Source organism: Stenella coeruleoalba, assembly GCF_951394435.1.
Source record: "Stenella coeruleoalba genome assembly, chromosome: 6".
NCBI classification, from domain to species: Eukaryota; Metazoa; Chordata; class Mammalia; order Artiodactyla; family Delphinidae; genus Stenella; species Stenella coeruleoalba.
This window is the reverse complement of record NC_137151.1, coordinates 39,952,040-39,969,677: the sequence shown is the minus strand read 5'-3', so window position 1 is coordinate 39,969,677 and position 17,638 is coordinate 39,952,040. Positions and strand designations below refer to the sequence as shown.

Here is a 17,638-nt window from a genome sequence, read left to right as displayed (position 1 = left end):
TCCCCTGACTACTGAACTATAGAATCAAGTGTTTCAAAGTTGGGAAAATTTCAAAGGTAATCTAGTCCTATCCATGTGACATCAAAATAGGTGATTTCCAAATGGAAGAAAATCTACAGAACTCTCAGTGTATGTAAAAAAAATAATAATAATAACTTCATGCATACTTGATATTACTGGGTAGTAGGAAGCATGCTAGAATGTGAATGTCATGATGGACTGTTCGTAACTTTGGAATGGGACACACGTTAAACACTAGTCATTTTTGAATTAAATGTTAGGACTTGTCATTTGAAAAAAGATGTTTTAAAGTAACTGTCAAGCATCTATAGGTATCCAGTAAAGCATCCTGTATATTTTTACATTTTTCAAAATTAGAGTTCTAATAATGACATCAAACCTGAAAATGAAAAGTGTTTTTGTTTGTTTTTTAATTTAGCTTACTTTCTTTCAACTGATTTAGACTGATTTTGTTATAGAAGTATGTGTTAAATGTGGGCACCCAGGATTGACAGGGGGCTCATGCAGAACCTGCGAGAGTGAAAATAATAGCTAAGGGTGTTTAATTTATGAACTGTTGGCAATTTTGGATGAACTGATAAATTCAGTCTCCTTGGACTATACTTTTCAGTGTCCTAACCACTTGCTTAAGGCAGGCATTTACCCCAGCATTCAGTTCTATGGAACCTATAAGCCCCTATTGATTTCATCAAAGCAGTAGCAAAATAAAGAGCACTAAATAATTCTGTGCTCATCGTTGTTGAGTCACCACATTAAATGGTACTATATGAGAGAGAGGACACCTTTTTGCCACAGAACAACCAGAGTAATGAGAGAAGAGAGTCCATTAAATAACTTTGAGATTCTATTACAGCGTATGCTTTGCTGTTCACTGATTTGGGCGAGGGTAAGGGGAGACTTTTTAGGCGATGGAACTCTTAGCTGTAAGAAATACAAATTATAATCCCTGTGTAATCCATAGAAGCACACCTCCAAACAGTGTTAGAGAGTGTTTTCATGATACTTTCTTTGCTGCAATTTAAAGAAAGAAGGAAGGAAAGAAAGAAAAAGAGAAAGATAGAGAAATAAAACAAAAAATAACTTCCTATGGCTCCTACTTCGAATCTCTACTGTCATCTACTAATAAATAGTTTAAAATGTCCTTTTGGAAGGTTGGAGGAATCATCCATGGTTTTCTGTCAAGGCTGGCTCTGCTCATGGGGAGAACAGAATAGGCTGGTACTTGTATAAAAAGGGACAAGCCTGGGAATTAAAAAAAAAAAAAAAGGGAAGAGCCCCTGCTCAGAGTATCATACTAATCAGCACTTGTGATGCTTGGAATTCAGTTATTAAAGTATAATTGCCTTTTTTTTCTTTTTAAAAGAAACACCCCATATTAAAATTTAAGTGTTCGTAGGAAGAGTAACATATTAAGTCTTAGTGACCTTGATAACTTAAGAAACTATGGATCAGATCTGTTTCAGTCTACCATCTGGCTAAGAATGGCTTCCCACAGAATGATATGTGATCATGTCTTGACAACGTGAAGATTCACTATTTAGAGTTTTTACTCTTTTTAGATAGTCCAAAGGTCTAGTTCCTGCACAGTTTGTCATTTCATTGAGGCATAACTGTGAATGACACTTGATGACGTGATGGTGTATGAGAAGCTCTGAGCTAGGAGCAAGCCTAGTAGACCAGCACCAGAATAGAAATCCAGATTTGTCATTTTTCACTCAGTCACATATGCATGGAGGAAATGATGTACACTATGGTAAGTGGCAAGTGACAGAGAAGTAGCTCAGTGCCTGGAACAGAGTATGTGCTGGGTAAATGCTTGTTGGATGCTGCAAGCAATTTCCTAAACATTCAGGAAGCAGAATAAGGGTATTGGGATATTGAGGATCAAAAAAAGGAAAGTCAAAAGGCTGCAAGAGATTCGAAGGGTAATGGTTGTTTTTTTGGGTTTTTTTGTTTGTTTTGTTTTTGCCAGTGTCATCATGTTATTTAGGGTTCAAGCTGCCTTTGCTGCAGTAGAGGCATCAAAATTGGCTGGGGAGCTCTGCATAATCTCCATAAATGTGCTCCCTCAACCAGTCCCTCCTCAGACAGACATGCTGTCCGAGTGCGTGTTTGCTGTGCAAATATAGCTGGAGAATAAGCGACACCACCTGCAATCAGGCAGTATATCCTAAGCCTCTGTTCTGTACAAATACTAGAGCTTCACAACTCCCTTTGATAAACGTGGCCTGGCCACTGAAAGTATTTTTCTATTTTTTAGAGTACTCCTACCCTATATCTTCTCTGGCCATTTGCTCAGTTGGAATTCACATTCCATGACAGGACAGGGCAAGGATTTCTAATGGAATTTCCATTACCCAAATTAAGCATCACACTTTTTTTTCCTACCCACACAACTGTTAATGAGTTTGCCAGTATTGAGGTATAAAACTCCTCATGAGTATTCTATTTCTGTTTTTGCTGGGTTTTAAAATTTTTCTTTTTAAGTTTTTGATTTTTTGTTTCCTGGAGGACATCAGTTTCACAGTCTAACACCTTTCTTGATATCTTAAATCTTTTTTCCAGCAACAAATTTGCAAGATTGATAACAGTCTTACCTGTCATGTGTTTTACGTGTCATGACACCTTTGATTTACCCATAGTCTAAAAAAATATTAGACACAGAAAAAATGCATGTCTTCCATTTTCTTTACCACTTAACATCTTAGCTGCAATCTAGCTGCAGATGTCTTTATTTGGATATTAAGAATTACATGACAACATTTATGGGCTCTAGATTTGACAATCAGTAAATTTTGTTTTCACAAATGACACAATATATAAGTACAAATTTCTATCATTGTATTTTCTTATAGAATAGCTATTGATTGAACTAATATTTAAATCCTCAATATAAAGTATATAATAGATCATGTCATGTTCTACAGTTAACTTCCTTTCTTTGTCTTAAAATTGGACAAATATAATGAAAAACAAAAAGAAATGAGGCACATTTAAATTCATAGAAATTACAAATGGTTTAAGATTACGCATGGATGTATAATTTTTCTATTGTTTTGTTTGAGAAAAGTGTAAGCATAGTGCTATTGAAATCCTCAGAAAACCTAAGCTTAAAACCTGACAGAAAAAAATTTTTTTTTTTCTAATAAGGGAAATTTGTTTTTCAGAGAGTTTTCAAGGAATCCCCTGTATCAGTTGCAGTCAACAATGTAATAAGAGCAGTTAGAGAATGTCTCTTGAGCACTCTTCCCCCAGAGTTCATATTTGCCCTTGACTTTGATGACAAATATTCTGCATATTCTCCCTAGTCAAGCTGCTTAACGTCATTTTAGTCCTGAGAAGAAAAAATCCATTGTATTGAATGCAGTTTTAAATGTGTGTGAGCATTTCTTCTTCTCACTAGGACTCACACAGCCTCCATCTTTGCTTTCCATGAAAAATAATACTTGCCAAGTTATTAGACAAATTATATCTTAACAGACTTTAGAGGTTTAGAACATACCATCAAATTACAAGGGATATATATCTAGTAAAGTAGCTAAAAGTTTGGTATATAATCACCATTGAGTATTTAGAACTAGTCTTTTTTTAATAGCAAAGTAGAAGATTGTGATCTTAAATATAGATTATCTATTTACATCCGTTGGCAGCCCTGTCAGAAAACAGTGAAATAGATTAAATGACCTTTCCCTTTTCCACCTCTAGATAATGAATTTTCAGATGTCTACCTCCTTCCTCTTTATTCTAAGATGATGGTCTTGTTTCATATTCCCCTGAGAAAACAGAAGCAGTCAAAAGAGAACTTTCTCATCCTGAACTACATCTACCAATCTATCTGAATCTAGAGCTAATCACTTCATCCTTCTCTTATTTGAATTGAAGAACAAACTGACTTTGATCCTGTCTAAGGCCAATCCCAGCCTCTGTGCATCAGTATCACCTTCTCTCACCTGTACAAGAGTTAGACTCAGACAGTTGTCTTCTTTATTCCTTGAATCATCAAGATATTCTTTTCTCCTGGATCATTTCCATCAGTATACAAGGATGTAGTAAAGAGGCTGCAAAACAACCTCCTTTAAAACTGTATTTCTCTCCAGCTACCGCTCCATTTTTCTTTTCCCGTTATAGAAAAACTCAGTGTGTTGTCTCTTTCTCTATTTTCTCCTCCTCCTTCAGTGGGTCTTACCTTCTTATCACTTACTTAAACCTCTGTTGTCAAGGTTACCAGTGACCTCTAGTTGCTTAATTACTCAATTATCAGTCCTTAGCACACAACTGATCCTGTCTCCTTCTTGAATACTTTCCCTTTTAAAGAGTGTATTCTTGGAGTTCTCCTCTTACCTTACTGGGCATTTTTTTTCCCCTCAGTTTATTTTGCTGCATAATCCTCATTTTGTCAGTATTTTCAGCATGACTCAGTGTTCAGTCCTTTGGACATCTTCTCTTCTTTTATTGATTTCCTAAGTGCTCTCATCCTGTATCATGACTTTAAAAACACATCCTCTTCCATGGTTTTATTAAACATCTAGAGACTGAGACTTGCCAGTTTTTACCACCAGCCCTGAGTGCTTTGTTGAACACCAGATTCACTTGAATATTGAGATCCAACTTACCATCTCCATTTGGAAATTTAATGGAAATATCACTCTATGTGTCCCAAGCTCTTGATTCTCTCCCCTAATAATGCTTTCTCCAGTGATGCCCATCTTGGTTAATGTGACCCCATTCACCCAATTGTCCAAGCCAAAATACTGGAGTCTCCCTTGACTCCATTCTTTCTCTCAAACCCTTTGTTTCAAACTTTTAAATATGTTCTGAATTGTACTACTTTCTCTAAAGAACAGCCTGCATCCACGTTCCTACCAATGCTTTACCTTTCTTCATAGAATTTAACACTGCCAAAAAAATATTAAATAGTATTGGTTTACCTGCTTATTGACTTTTTCCTCCACTAAAATGTAAGCTCTACAAAAACAAAAAATTTTATTAGTTTCATTCACTGCTGTATCTCTAGCATCTAGATGAATGCGTGGCGGAAGCTAGTCATGCTCAATAAATCTTTGTTAAATGTATAAATAAATATGCAAACACTGAGACAGTATTTTCTTTTTAGGAGACAAAAGTGGTTTTTTAAAGGACCCATGCTTTCAAACTGGAAATATTTTTAAAGCAATTTTTTTAATGTTGTTTTTTATTGTGGTAAAAGTCACATAATATAAAACATAGTATTTTAACCATATTTAACTGTACAGTTCCGTGGCACTAAGTACATTCACATTGTTGTGCAACTCTCACCATCATGCATCCCCCCAATTTTTCACCTTTCTAAACTGAAACTCTGTCCCCATTAAACACTAACTCCGCATTCCCCCTCCGCACCCCTGCACCCCCCAGCCCATGGCATCTACCGGTATACTTTCTGACTCTGTGAATTTGACTATTCTAGGTACCTAGTATAAGTGTAAAGCAATTTTTAAATGAGCCAATATCTATTACTTATTAAATTCAATCATTACCAATTTATAAATTAAAGGGACATGTCTGAATTGGGAAAAATGTGCTTCTATAGCTAAAGAAGTTTCTGTTTGCCACAATGAGAAAGGTGATTAGGAGATTCAAAAGTAGCCATAGGCCACCTCTCAGTAACTAATGCAAATTGACCATCCCTGGACTATCTGCTAATTTTAATATTAATTCAGTAACCTAAAATTTGAATGAATCATACTCTGAGATTTTGAGATTTACCAAAATAACCCTTCAATTTAATTAAATTTATACTTTAATCAATTAAATTCAGTATAATTAAGTTTATTTCATTTTCCTGATTAAAAATCACAATGCATTATTTTTGTCATTTTATTGAAATACACTATCATTCTTTATTTTTTTGAAATACATATCATTCTTAAACTTAAAAAATCAGTAAAATATCTTTAAAAACATTGGCAAATCCATATTCAAACAGCCCTTTATGTGTCATTCATTTATTGACCACTTACCATGTGCCAAGTAAGACCTTCTAGTTAGTAGGGGAAATATAATCCTTCCTTGATCTGGTGGATCAACTCTTTAAGAAACAGGAAAACTGTGAGAGCTGCTGATTTGCAAAATGAGAACCTCTTTTAGTGTGTGTGTGTGTGTGTGTGTGTGTGTGTGTGTGTGTGTGTGTGTGTGTATGGCACGATGTTATTGGCTTTAATTGTTGTTCAGAAAATGTTCCTTATTCCTGCGAAACAACATATTTCATTGCTTCTCAATCATCACATTTCACATTGAAATATCCTCTAAATGAATGTAGCGGTATTTCACTATTAACATCCAAATAACAAAAAGGTTACATTGTTTTAAAGTCTGTAATTCAGGTTGATCAGTAGTTTACCTGAGTGAGTTTTCACAATGCCAAGACAAGATTACAAAAGACAACACTGACCTAACATGCCAGCACTAAACCCATCATCTTCTCGTAAAACCGACTCTGCTTTTTTTCCTGTTCCTCCCTATCACCCAAATCTCAAATTTCCACAGAATCTTTGACCCCATGTCCCTTATTATCTACATAAAACAGTCTCTACAGTTTAAAACTTCGACTTTATTACATCACCCCATCTCTATGTAGGAACACAACACCACCCATTTTAGGTTCTTCTACCTATTTTCTGAGAAATTAAAATAGCATTTCCCTGTTCAGTAATCCAGATATTCAAAACCTGTGTCTATATAAGTTTTGTGTTTTTACTAATAACCTTGGGTTACCTTCTTTATAATTAAAAGATAAATACCTTTCTTGATTTATATGTGTGAAATTTAATGTGTTCCTGAACCTCTGTGGATTCTCTGGGGCTTACATTTCTCCACTGGCCCCTGCTTCCAATAGAAATGTCGGCACACATGGTCATTCTTTCTTTCTGTATCGCATCAATCTAAAGGAGAACAGAAATACCTTTTCCTTTTTACCTAACTCCTTTCCAAACTCACTCCAGAATACTACCACCAAGGCAGTGTATAAACAAGATTTTTACATACTACCTTCCCATCTGATTTGAATTATATTACACCACTTTAAAAGTAAAAGCAAAAACAATTTTAGAAATTAAATGGGAAATATACCTATCCTACTATATTCTACTCATGCATATCCTATTCTATGTATCATTTCCCAGTTGATCTTCAAGATATTTTTGCTCGTTATACGCTTTCTAAAATTTATATTGACTTTCCATTGCAACCCAAATTAAAAATAAGTTTATCATCTTGACATTAAATGACTTGTGCAATGTTTTCTCAACCTACTTTCTCAGCTACTGCAAGCTCTATGTGAGTTTGAATCTAGCTCTTTTTACTTAGTAGCTTTGTGATCTTAAGCAAGTTACTTAAACTCTAAATAACTTAGTTTTCTTACCTATAAAATGTGGATAATATTAGCACCTGATTCTTAGAGATGTTGTGAGTATACAATAAACTGATAAAGATGAAGCTAGCTCCTAAAATATGCTCAAAAAGTTTGCTATTGTCATTATCATGATGAAGTACTTTCATCACTAATGCACGTTGTACCCTCAGAAACTGAAAAACTGAGGTTAGTATCTTCCCAACACATCTTAGAGTCTTTCCCACATATGTGCTTTTGTCAAAGCTGTTTGTTTCACCTGACTTCCTTTTTTTCTTCTTCTTCTTCAACTTTTTTTTTTTTTAATCTCTGCATGTCCAATTCCTGTTCTTCCATCAAGGCAAACCTGAAATCAAACGTCATCATCATTAAGGAACTTTTAACTCTATTAAACAGATATGTTTTTGTACATTTGTGATGCTGTAACAATACCACAGACTGGGTAACTTACAGATAACAGAAATTTATTTCTCTAGAGGCTGGAAGTCTGAGATCAGAGTGCCAGCATGGTCTGCTGCGGGCTGTCTTCTGGGGTGCAGACATATTGTATTTTCACATAGCAGAAGGTGCTAGGGATCTCTCTAGAACCTCTTTTATAAGGGACTTATTCATAAGCGTTCCAGCTTTGGGACCCAAGCACCTCCCAACTGTCACCTCCCAATACCATCATCTTTGGGGGTTAGGATTTCAACATAGGAATTTAGGGGACTCAAACATTCAATCATAGCAAGATATATCTAAACATTCTTTGGAACTCAATGTTACTATACATGTTTTATGAAAGGTACCAAACCTGACTTAAAAAATATAGACTTTTATAGATATTTAAGATGTATATATATGTATATCAATTTTTCTGTTAGGTATATCTTTCTTGAAGACAGACTGTCCTGCTGATCCCCTTCAGATACTAGTTGAATACCTTAGAGCTATAAGTTCTAAAAATAAAATAAAAAATACAATAAAGCATTTTCATCCAGTCAATTGAGTTTAGTATAAATGCATTGCGACAATAAAAGGTAGTGCTAAGATAAATTACAGTATAGTTGTAGTAATTACATTTTCTTGCTTAGGTGAAAACTGTTTAATGCATTTTAATGTTTCCACATTTGATTCATATTTTACTTTTTCTTTTGTAAAATCTGATAAAATAGTTTCCTCTGACATGTGGCACAGTATGTACTTATTCTAAATATCATTCAGCTCAGTAAAGAGATTTTTCCATTGACAAAATAGTTGAGGAAAATGGAGAAACAAATTTGGCCATATACGTTTTGGAAATGAAAATATTCCAGCCCTGTATCTTTTTTTCACTTATATGGTTAACTTTATCCACATTTTCAGTTTGGTTTAGTTGACTTTGGTCTATAATTTATTATATTATTTGAATAATGCTTTTTTTCTCTTTTTTAAACTAGATAATTTCCTCCTAGTATTTCATATTCAACTTTTTTTGTTCATTGCATAATTTTAGAAGTTATCTTTTCTTTTCTTTTAAATTTAGTCTCTTTATGCAGATTGCTCTTCACTTTTGTTGTATATAGTTACACTTCACTTCCTATGAGGGTTTGCATAATTTTTTGCTACAAGTTGTTATCATTCTTCTCATTTCTAACTTCATCATATTTTCCTTATTATTAAAGACTTTATACATTTGTATATGATAAACTAAAAATAAAATTGTTTAAATTCTTCTTTAAGTTATTTTAAGTTTGTATTGGTTGAAAACCAATTCTTTGGGCTGTACAGATAACAATTTTCCCTTTTCCCATGCTTTAGTCTGGCTCTTCATTTTATGTACTTTACATGGAAGTTACCATTTAACCTTTTAAACAGTTGAACCTCATTCTTTTTTTTTTTTTCTCATCTTTGAAATAACAGATATTGAGGTGCACCTACCTAACTTCATTCACTGGAGATAATTGCTCACAATTACAGGATTAATTAGGGGAAATCAGAACACAGTATAACTAGATAATACATATTTTTCTATGTGTATATGTGATACAGATACATTTATTATGTACATAAATATTTATTAGGCTTATATTTATTTTTAATTATCTGAATCCACAATTCCAATTACTTAAAATGAAACTAGCTGAATTAATATTCTTAGAATTGAATGGAAGAATAGGGAGTTTAAATGAAGCTGTAAAAATTAGTTTTATTCACTCTGAAAACATTTATTTAACATCAACTATATGTCAAAATCATATTATTATAAGTATATAAAAACATTTTTAGTATAGTCTTGACTATGAGAGGAGAAGGATATGTTTGCAAGGATATGGTTATAGTGGCTTGGAATTTAAAGAGATATTTTTATGAATCTAGTCAAATGAGATATTTCTTGTTTCCAAGCTTCTCTTTTTAATTCTCAGTTTTCTAATCAGTTTTAAAAATTATGACACTGATTAATATAACATGATAGGAAAAAAATCATGTTCTGATTATACACATCTCTATAACTGTTTGGGAGAGAAAATACTCTTTTTTATGCTGTTGATATATGGGTGGGAGTGAAGAGAATGAGGACAGTTTTCCTCCTCCAACATGAATCAGTTGACAGCCTATCGTAGAGGTTTATTCAACTTAAGTCTTGATTCTCTACGCCAGAGTGTTGACTGAGTGCTTTCTTGTGTTCCAATCTCTTCTATGTGGAAGGTTAATATTTATTACTTCTCATTAAGTGTTGATATAGACAACCCTTTGATTGAAGTCATCTGATGTGTTTTCTAACTGTTCCTTCAAGGAAACTGTTCACTGACTCTAAGTGTGGCATCTGATATGAGCATCACATTTATTCTTATCAGTCCTTTATCATTATTACCCAAGCTAATGATGATCTTCACTTGGCATGTGGAAGCATGTGGTAATAAAGCCCACTAGACAGCAGTGTAGTGCGGGTAGAGATGGATAACCTTTGTCAGGCCTCTGCCCCCTTTCATAATGAAGTAGGAAAAAAAAAAGATTTATATCCCTAGCCCCTGATGATTTTTGTGGGTACTTGTGTTTCAGTAGCTTCTCCCACTCCCATATCAGGCCTTATGTTTTATTTGTCTTACGTGGGAAACCATAGATAATAATTAGCAGAGACACATGAGTATTACTTCAGTAAAGTACATCACAACTAACACTAGAAGTATCCTTCCTCCAGTGTGTCATTTGAATTTTAAAAGTCACCATTATTATATCAAACCATGTCAATTTATGAAGCACCTGACTTTCTCTCTATTGGCTTTCTGTTTATCTGAAGCTTTAAAATCAGTGGTTGATATATTTTGCATTAAGGTAAGCAACTGACTCGCTCAAAAAGCAGCTACAAAAATCAAATAGATTGATTAGCTGTGTCCAGTAAGCATTGCCTGTGTGGACCATTAATTTATTTTTATCTCAGTTTCTCAAGAGAAGCTCAATGTTCCTTCATATTCCAGCCTCTCTTCAAAGAATGTTTATGACATACTTAAATTTACTGACTGGTAGGCAGTTTAGAAATTGTTGTCTACATCTGGACTTCTTATAAGCTTGGCAGTAGTGGTTCATTTTTGAATGAGAGCTGATTTCACTAAAGGTCATTTTGGCTGTCAAATGAAGACCATAAGCACTGACATTAGTGTCAGTATATCTTTGTTAACCTGATAACACAGCTGTCTAAGACCCCTTCCTAACCTGAGAAATCCATCCATGATCCAACAGGCTTCAGGAGTGCCAAGGTCAACTGGAAAACAAACAGAGCTAGTACTGTTGAAAAGAGACCAAGTTTAGACTTCCACATTAAGGAATGGCAAGGACACGTATTACATGATTCAAGATGGCTTTAAGAGATTGAGAGAGAGCCAGCTGGCTAACCAAGCTCAGATGTAGTCCCTTGACAAGGTTACATAAGCAGAGACAGTTCACAATTTTACTGATTATTCTAAGAGAACTCTTTATTATGGAAATAATATTAGTGTTATTGAGACTTACTTTTTGTTGGTTTATACCAAGCAGTCCAGGGACAAGTTCACTTCTCCACTGGGAAGAAACTGTTGGGCTATTTAGTTTATAATCTCACTGAGGTTGTACTGTTGTTTACTTTTGTTTGTTTTGTTGTTTTAAGATAAAAAAAACATTTAATGCCTTTCTGAAGGCAGAGAAGAATCCTATGGCTTGATTGAAGTAATTTCTTAGGAGTAAAAATTCAAATACTCATGGAAGGCCTTAGGATGTGTTTCAGAGTTGACATTTTAGGCCTGTGAGGGAAGACCCAAAATCATCTTTGTTGGACAGCTCTTCTATTTGAAAGATACACAAGGAGCCTGATATTCCTACTTCCCCAAGAAATGATGAAGACCATTAAATAATGTGTTCAAAATGTTAGATGTTTAATTATATTAGCCATAGTATGTACATTTGCTTTTCTCCTACCATTACAGTGCTCAGTATCAGTGTCTTGAATGATCTAATAATGTTTATGAAATTTTCTGAAGAGACAGTATTTCTCTGGATTCCATCCATAGGTTAAGAAATCCAAATTACTTTGTAACGTTTCACAGAATGTTTCTAACAAACTCTACTGTGTAACGGTTCCATGTGTCCTTTGGTCTTATTCAGAAAATTTGTAGTGAACGGCCAATAGGTTCCAGATTTTTTATAAATGCTAGAGATGACATCAGCAGAAGTAGAAAAATACACCAGAGAAATAAATAAGATATATACAATGTATGGTAGTGATAAGTGAAAAATAAACTCAGGAAGTTGTACCGAGAGTGTAGGGGCTTGTAGTTTTTTACAAGATAAAGTGGTAAGAGAAGTCCTCACCAGAACGGTGACATCCAAATAACACCCAAAAGGAGGTCAGCATGTCAAGTCGGCCATTCTGAAATCTGATGATTATTCTAGGAAGAAGGAAGAGCCTCTGAGATGGCAGCTTACTTGGCTTGTTCACAGAACAATAAGAAGACCAGTATGTGTGCAGCAAGATAAACAAGGGTGGGAGTAGTAAGGAGATGAAGGAAGCGAGGTCAAAGAGTAATGAGAATACACATCAGGTAGGGCTTTATAAACCATTTTAAAGGCTTTGAATTCCCTCTGATTGAAATGGGAACCCTTTGAGGAACTGGGCAGAAGACTTGCTTGATCTGCCTTAACATTTTAAGGATATGACTGGCTATTGTGTTGCCATAGACTCAGGAAGAGGAGGGCATAGATGGAGACAGAGAAACCAGTTGGAAGGCAGTTGTAATGATCTGGTTGAGACGTGATGGCAGCTTGGGGCAGGATGGTAGTAGGAGTCACTGATGTGTTTGACATCAGAGTCAAAGAGATTTGTTGACACGATGGATGTAAGGCAGCAAAAAGGAGAAGTTGGAGGTTTCCAAATTTTCCCTATTCCCTAATTAGCACGAAAGCTACTCTGAATATGATTATAGAGCTAAACTCTTTCAACACTAATTTTACATGGGCTTTTACTGTTAACTTTATATGTTAAAGGTGTTGTGATTCCGGTCAATTAGTATGTATTTACCAACAACTCACCAATCCTAGCACAAGCAAAGATGCATTGTTCCAACAAGTGGTAGTAAACAAGTTTTTTACCTCGAGAATCTTATTTTCCTGACTGTAGAGAAGAAATGTGAAAGGAACTGGTTCAGTGACCATGATCTAGTCACTAAGGAAATGTGTGATTGTTTGGCTCCAGGGGTCAGTCAGGGAGCCAATGAGCCTGAGGTCACAGGTGCTCTTTGTATGAGGCTGTGAGCTTTGCATGTTCCACTCCAGAGAATCTATTTCTGATCTCCTACATCCACTTCAAAAAAGTGTGCCCTTGCTCACAAGGGAAGTCTATAACACTGTATGGAGAGGTCAATCCAGATCCATCATCATTGCTAGAAAAACAACTCACAGCATTTCTTTTATTTACCAACAGTGAAAGCAAATAGCATTGTCCTCATATTTAGAGAACACATTATGACTAAGGAAATCAAGAATAGAAATGCTCAGTGGACTATGTTGTCCTTAAAAAAATGAAGTGATATAGTTACTGAAGCATATACAGGTTACTAAAAAATACTTTTGGCAAGGAATTTTTAAAATTGTAAAGATGCATTAAAAATATAGGATAACTTTTAATAAGTAATGCCAAATTATTTTTTAAAAAGTGACTCATTTACTGAACTCACTTTGCTCTTTCTGTTTTATTCCAGAACCTACAGATAGGCCTCCTTTGCTGTTAATTGCAAATTCTGAAACAATTGAGGTTTTCTATCTTAATGGAAGTAAAATGGCAACCCTGAGCTCAGTCAATGGAAACGAAATTCATACTCTGGATTTTATTTACAATGAAGATGTGATTTGTTGGATTGAATCGAGAGAATCTTCAAATCAGCTCAAATGTATCCAGATAACAAAAACAGGAAGATTAACAGATGAATGGACAATCAGTATTCTTCAATCCTTTCACAGTGAGTTTCGATTTATATTATATGCCACCCTTTAAGGATTTCATTTGCAGACCAGTAGACAGGATTCTTAGATTTTCTAGCATAGCTAATGGCTTTTGGAAAGCTATATATGCAAATATGAATGCACTTAAATAAGTATATTCCCTACGTGTTTTGCATATACACACATATACACAAGAATTGCACTGTTTATGTAAGCGGTACATTGAAGGGTTAATTTTAATTCTTTCTTTAATGCTTATTGCAGTATCACCTAGATGAGAACTGTGATTTTTCACTGAATGATAGTTCACAACGTGATAGTGAAGGTAGGATTAAAAAACAACAACCACAACCAAAAACAAGAAACAGATTTGATAATATAAGCTCTTCAACTGTAGTGTTTGTTAAAATACCTTGAAAACTATTAGTTTTATGCTAATTGGTAACAACTACCTGTGTTTGTTGACTTTTTTCCTAGTAAATCAGAGTTTTTATATATCTTCTTCCTAAAGAGTAATTTGTGATTCACTTGATTTCTCATGTCGGAAATTCACAAACTATTAACTGTCTTTCTCTTTCTGTATATCACATTGTCACATGCACATACATTCCCCCCCTCACTCTTCTGCTCTCTACCCCTCCCACATGAGAGTATAAAAACTTATTTGTGCTTGCCTGGGGAAACAGTATGCATGAGAATTTCAAGATATATTCATTTATTTTATGATTTACAGAAAAAACTTATTCTTACAAATGCTACCAATATAAAACTTGGTAGAGAAATGAAGGAAATGTACAATCAAGTTAAGAAGAAAAAAAAAGAGTGCTGTGATAGAATAAATTTAGTTTTCAGATGTTGAATGTTTGGTGATTTGAATTCAGTAATCATATTTTATTGATGTTTGTGATGTACAGTTTCAGGGACTGGTTATTGATCCTTATTAAATGTAAGAAAATAGTACTATGTAATGTTTGAAAATTATGATTAGATTGAATAAAAACAGTGGCAAAGATTGTAAGAAAAATGGAATATGAAGTGAACAGAAGTAAATGTTTAACAAATAGAATCCAACATTTTGAAGATTTTCTTAACATAATTAAAATAATTGATAAGGTCATTTATTGTGACAGTGGACCAAAAATGCCTAGTGAAAACAGTGGACACTGTCTATTTCAAGGATTCCATGGAGAAATGATAATTCATAATAAACAGTAAATAACTATTGGTAGTAACACAAGGAATGTTTCTGTGTGATTTGAGTATTTCAGACATTGGCTCAGCCATAAGTTGAAAATCATTTGAACAAAAGACTCTGGTTTCTGCCATGTTAGTGATTACCTTAACTAATCCAAATGTATTTCTCCCTAGCAAATGGAATACTGGCAGTCAGATTGCTAGAATATTCACTAGGTCATCAGGTAAAATTATTTTCCAAGGTTACTTAAGCAACTTTTTTTATACATTTAATATGCCCTAATAATAGTAGTAATCCTTTCTTTAATATGTATTTTTAAACAACTTTAATAGTACATCTCAGATTGGTTAAGCAACTCTACATTAGAATATTTGTAGAAAATAATTCAGAACTTAGATTTCATGTGATTTATAAACAATTCTTGGCAAATCTAGAAAAATAGAGATTGATTTTGTTAGGTAGTTCACTAAAATGATGAACAGACATTCATTTTGAACTATACAAAATTAATGCAATGGAAACATCTTAATTAGAATAAATAGTTGTTAATGAAGTCGGGTTTAAGCCATGCAATTCCAGTCACTTTAGAAAGAAGTGATTAAATGTGTGGAAGTAATACAGTGATGGGAGTGGGACAGAGGTGTGAGCTGGGCTGGGCTCCTCTATCGTTGCTTGTAAGCCATGTATTTTATCAACATGTCACAGGACAGCTTCCAATGGACTCTGCATTCACCATGACAATTTGTGAGTTGATAATGAATTTTGAATATTCTTTGCATATGTAATTACTTAAAATCTCTGTTGTACCATATAAGCAAAAATAATGAACTGATGGGAGTATGCCTGAATACCTGTCACTAGCCACTATTCCAGAGATTATCTCTTTAGGTTTTCCTCCCTCATTATCTTTAGATACTTTTCTCTGAATTTACCTGAAGAAAATATTCTTTTTTGGAAAAAAATAAAACTTTTATTTTTCAAAGTATTACTATGAGGAGAGTCATTACAGGTCAAACCGACTTGAATTTAAATTTTACATAATATTTTAGTAAACATCTTATTGCAATATTAAAATTTTTACGGCATATCTCATCTCACTGGATACCCACCACATCTCTGTGGAGTATGCAGGAGAGATACTCTTCCCATTTTATAATAGACACAATTTTAACTACAGAACTAAGATGTGTTAGGCAATATTGAATGGCTAAAAAGAAGGCAGAGATAGGACATCTAAATCCTATGTTCTTTCTTCTACATTAACAAAGGCAAATACAGGTCCCTTCAAAGAATTTCCCAAGTCTAGCACAAATAATCATATCTACAACTTATTAAATGTGTTAAAAGACTACATGCAATAGGGAGGCATTATTAGTCCCCTTATGCTGCAGGGAAAAATCGAGACTCTGAATTTGGGCCAGACTTCCTAGCCTTCGCTACACCGCACTGCCCCAGGGGTCTCAACTTTTGTTTTTCATTTCAGCCAGCCAAAACAATCAGGTACACTAACATTAGTAACAGTGGCTCACAAAGACAGTGTCTACATGGGAGAGAGGTATAAGAATCTTGGAAGGGGGTGGACAAGGTGAGTTGTACCAAGGCCATGTCATTTGAAAAGGCCCAACACATGATTCTGATATGGCCACCTAGGGAGGCCTACCTTTAATACTGAGAATCATGTCTAAGCAATATTGTGAGAGAATGAGGAAGACTGATAATAATGTGCTCAGTAAACTATATTGACAAAAGGAACACTGGGGAAAATGCTAGAGATTATATTTTGAATTGAATTCATTCTTCTTTATAAAGATACTTGATATTTATTAGCTAGTATTTTTGCCTGAAAGTTACAAAATACTAGATTTTGAAGAAAATTTTGGAATTAAGTGTTTTGTAAGCAAAATTTGTTCTCCAGGGATTCATGTAAAGTACATTTACGACAACTAATTATTTCTCCCAAGTTTTTCTTAGGGAATACTGTGGTAGGAACACAGATACCTAAAATCAGCAAAAATGATGGGCTTCCTAACAGTAGTGATGCTCAGCTATTTTCCTCAGGACAAAGTGCACAAAGATGATTGAGACAGATAAGATTATTTTCTGGGTGTATCCCTTATTAAGGAAGATGATTCAGGACCAATTGTTCTCTTCCAGGTATATAGTAGATACTTTCATTCTGTTTTTATGTATATTCAGTATTCTGCAAAATTTGAGTATCACTATTAGGATTCTAATTTAGACTTAACCAGCTTGTCTTCATCCATTCATGGGCTCAGCTACAGTCTAGCAGATCGTGGCAGGCCAAAAACTATAAAGGATTGCTTATTCTTTATACACTTTGCTTCTGAATTATCCCCATTCACTGGCTTTTATCTTTCTTATATTTGGTCTGTTTCGATATCAGCTTAACTCATTTTCCATTTGAACCTCTGCCTTGATCCTTGATTGGATAATTTTTGGATTCACTTTACCCATGTCTTTTCTCAACCCTACTTCTTTCTCTTGAGTTAGCAATTCTCTAATAATCATATAATATTAATAGATGACATTTACTGAATGTTTATTTTGTGCATTAATAATTATACTCATATACCTATCACAAAAAT

The 17,638-nt window shown here is 34.3% G+C and overlaps 1 protein-coding gene across 9 annotated transcripts in view; it reads left to right on the top strand.

The window, feature by feature from the left end:
- Window positions 1-17,638, top strand: part of LRP1B (LDL receptor related protein 1B) — a 1,831,517-nt gene that overhangs the window by 899,734 nt on the left and 914,145 nt on the right. For all 9 annotated transcript variants that reach the window (XR_013828854.1, XM_079925113.1, XM_079925117.1 and 6 more), the window contains one exon: window positions 13,597-13,854. Coding sequence is in view for 8 of the 9 variants with exons in the window: in XM_079925113.1 (XP_079781239.1) it covers window positions 13,597-13,854 (258 nt within the window). In the remaining variant the exon portion in view is untranslated. The remainder of the gene's footprint in view (window positions 1-13,596; window positions 13,855-17,638) is intronic.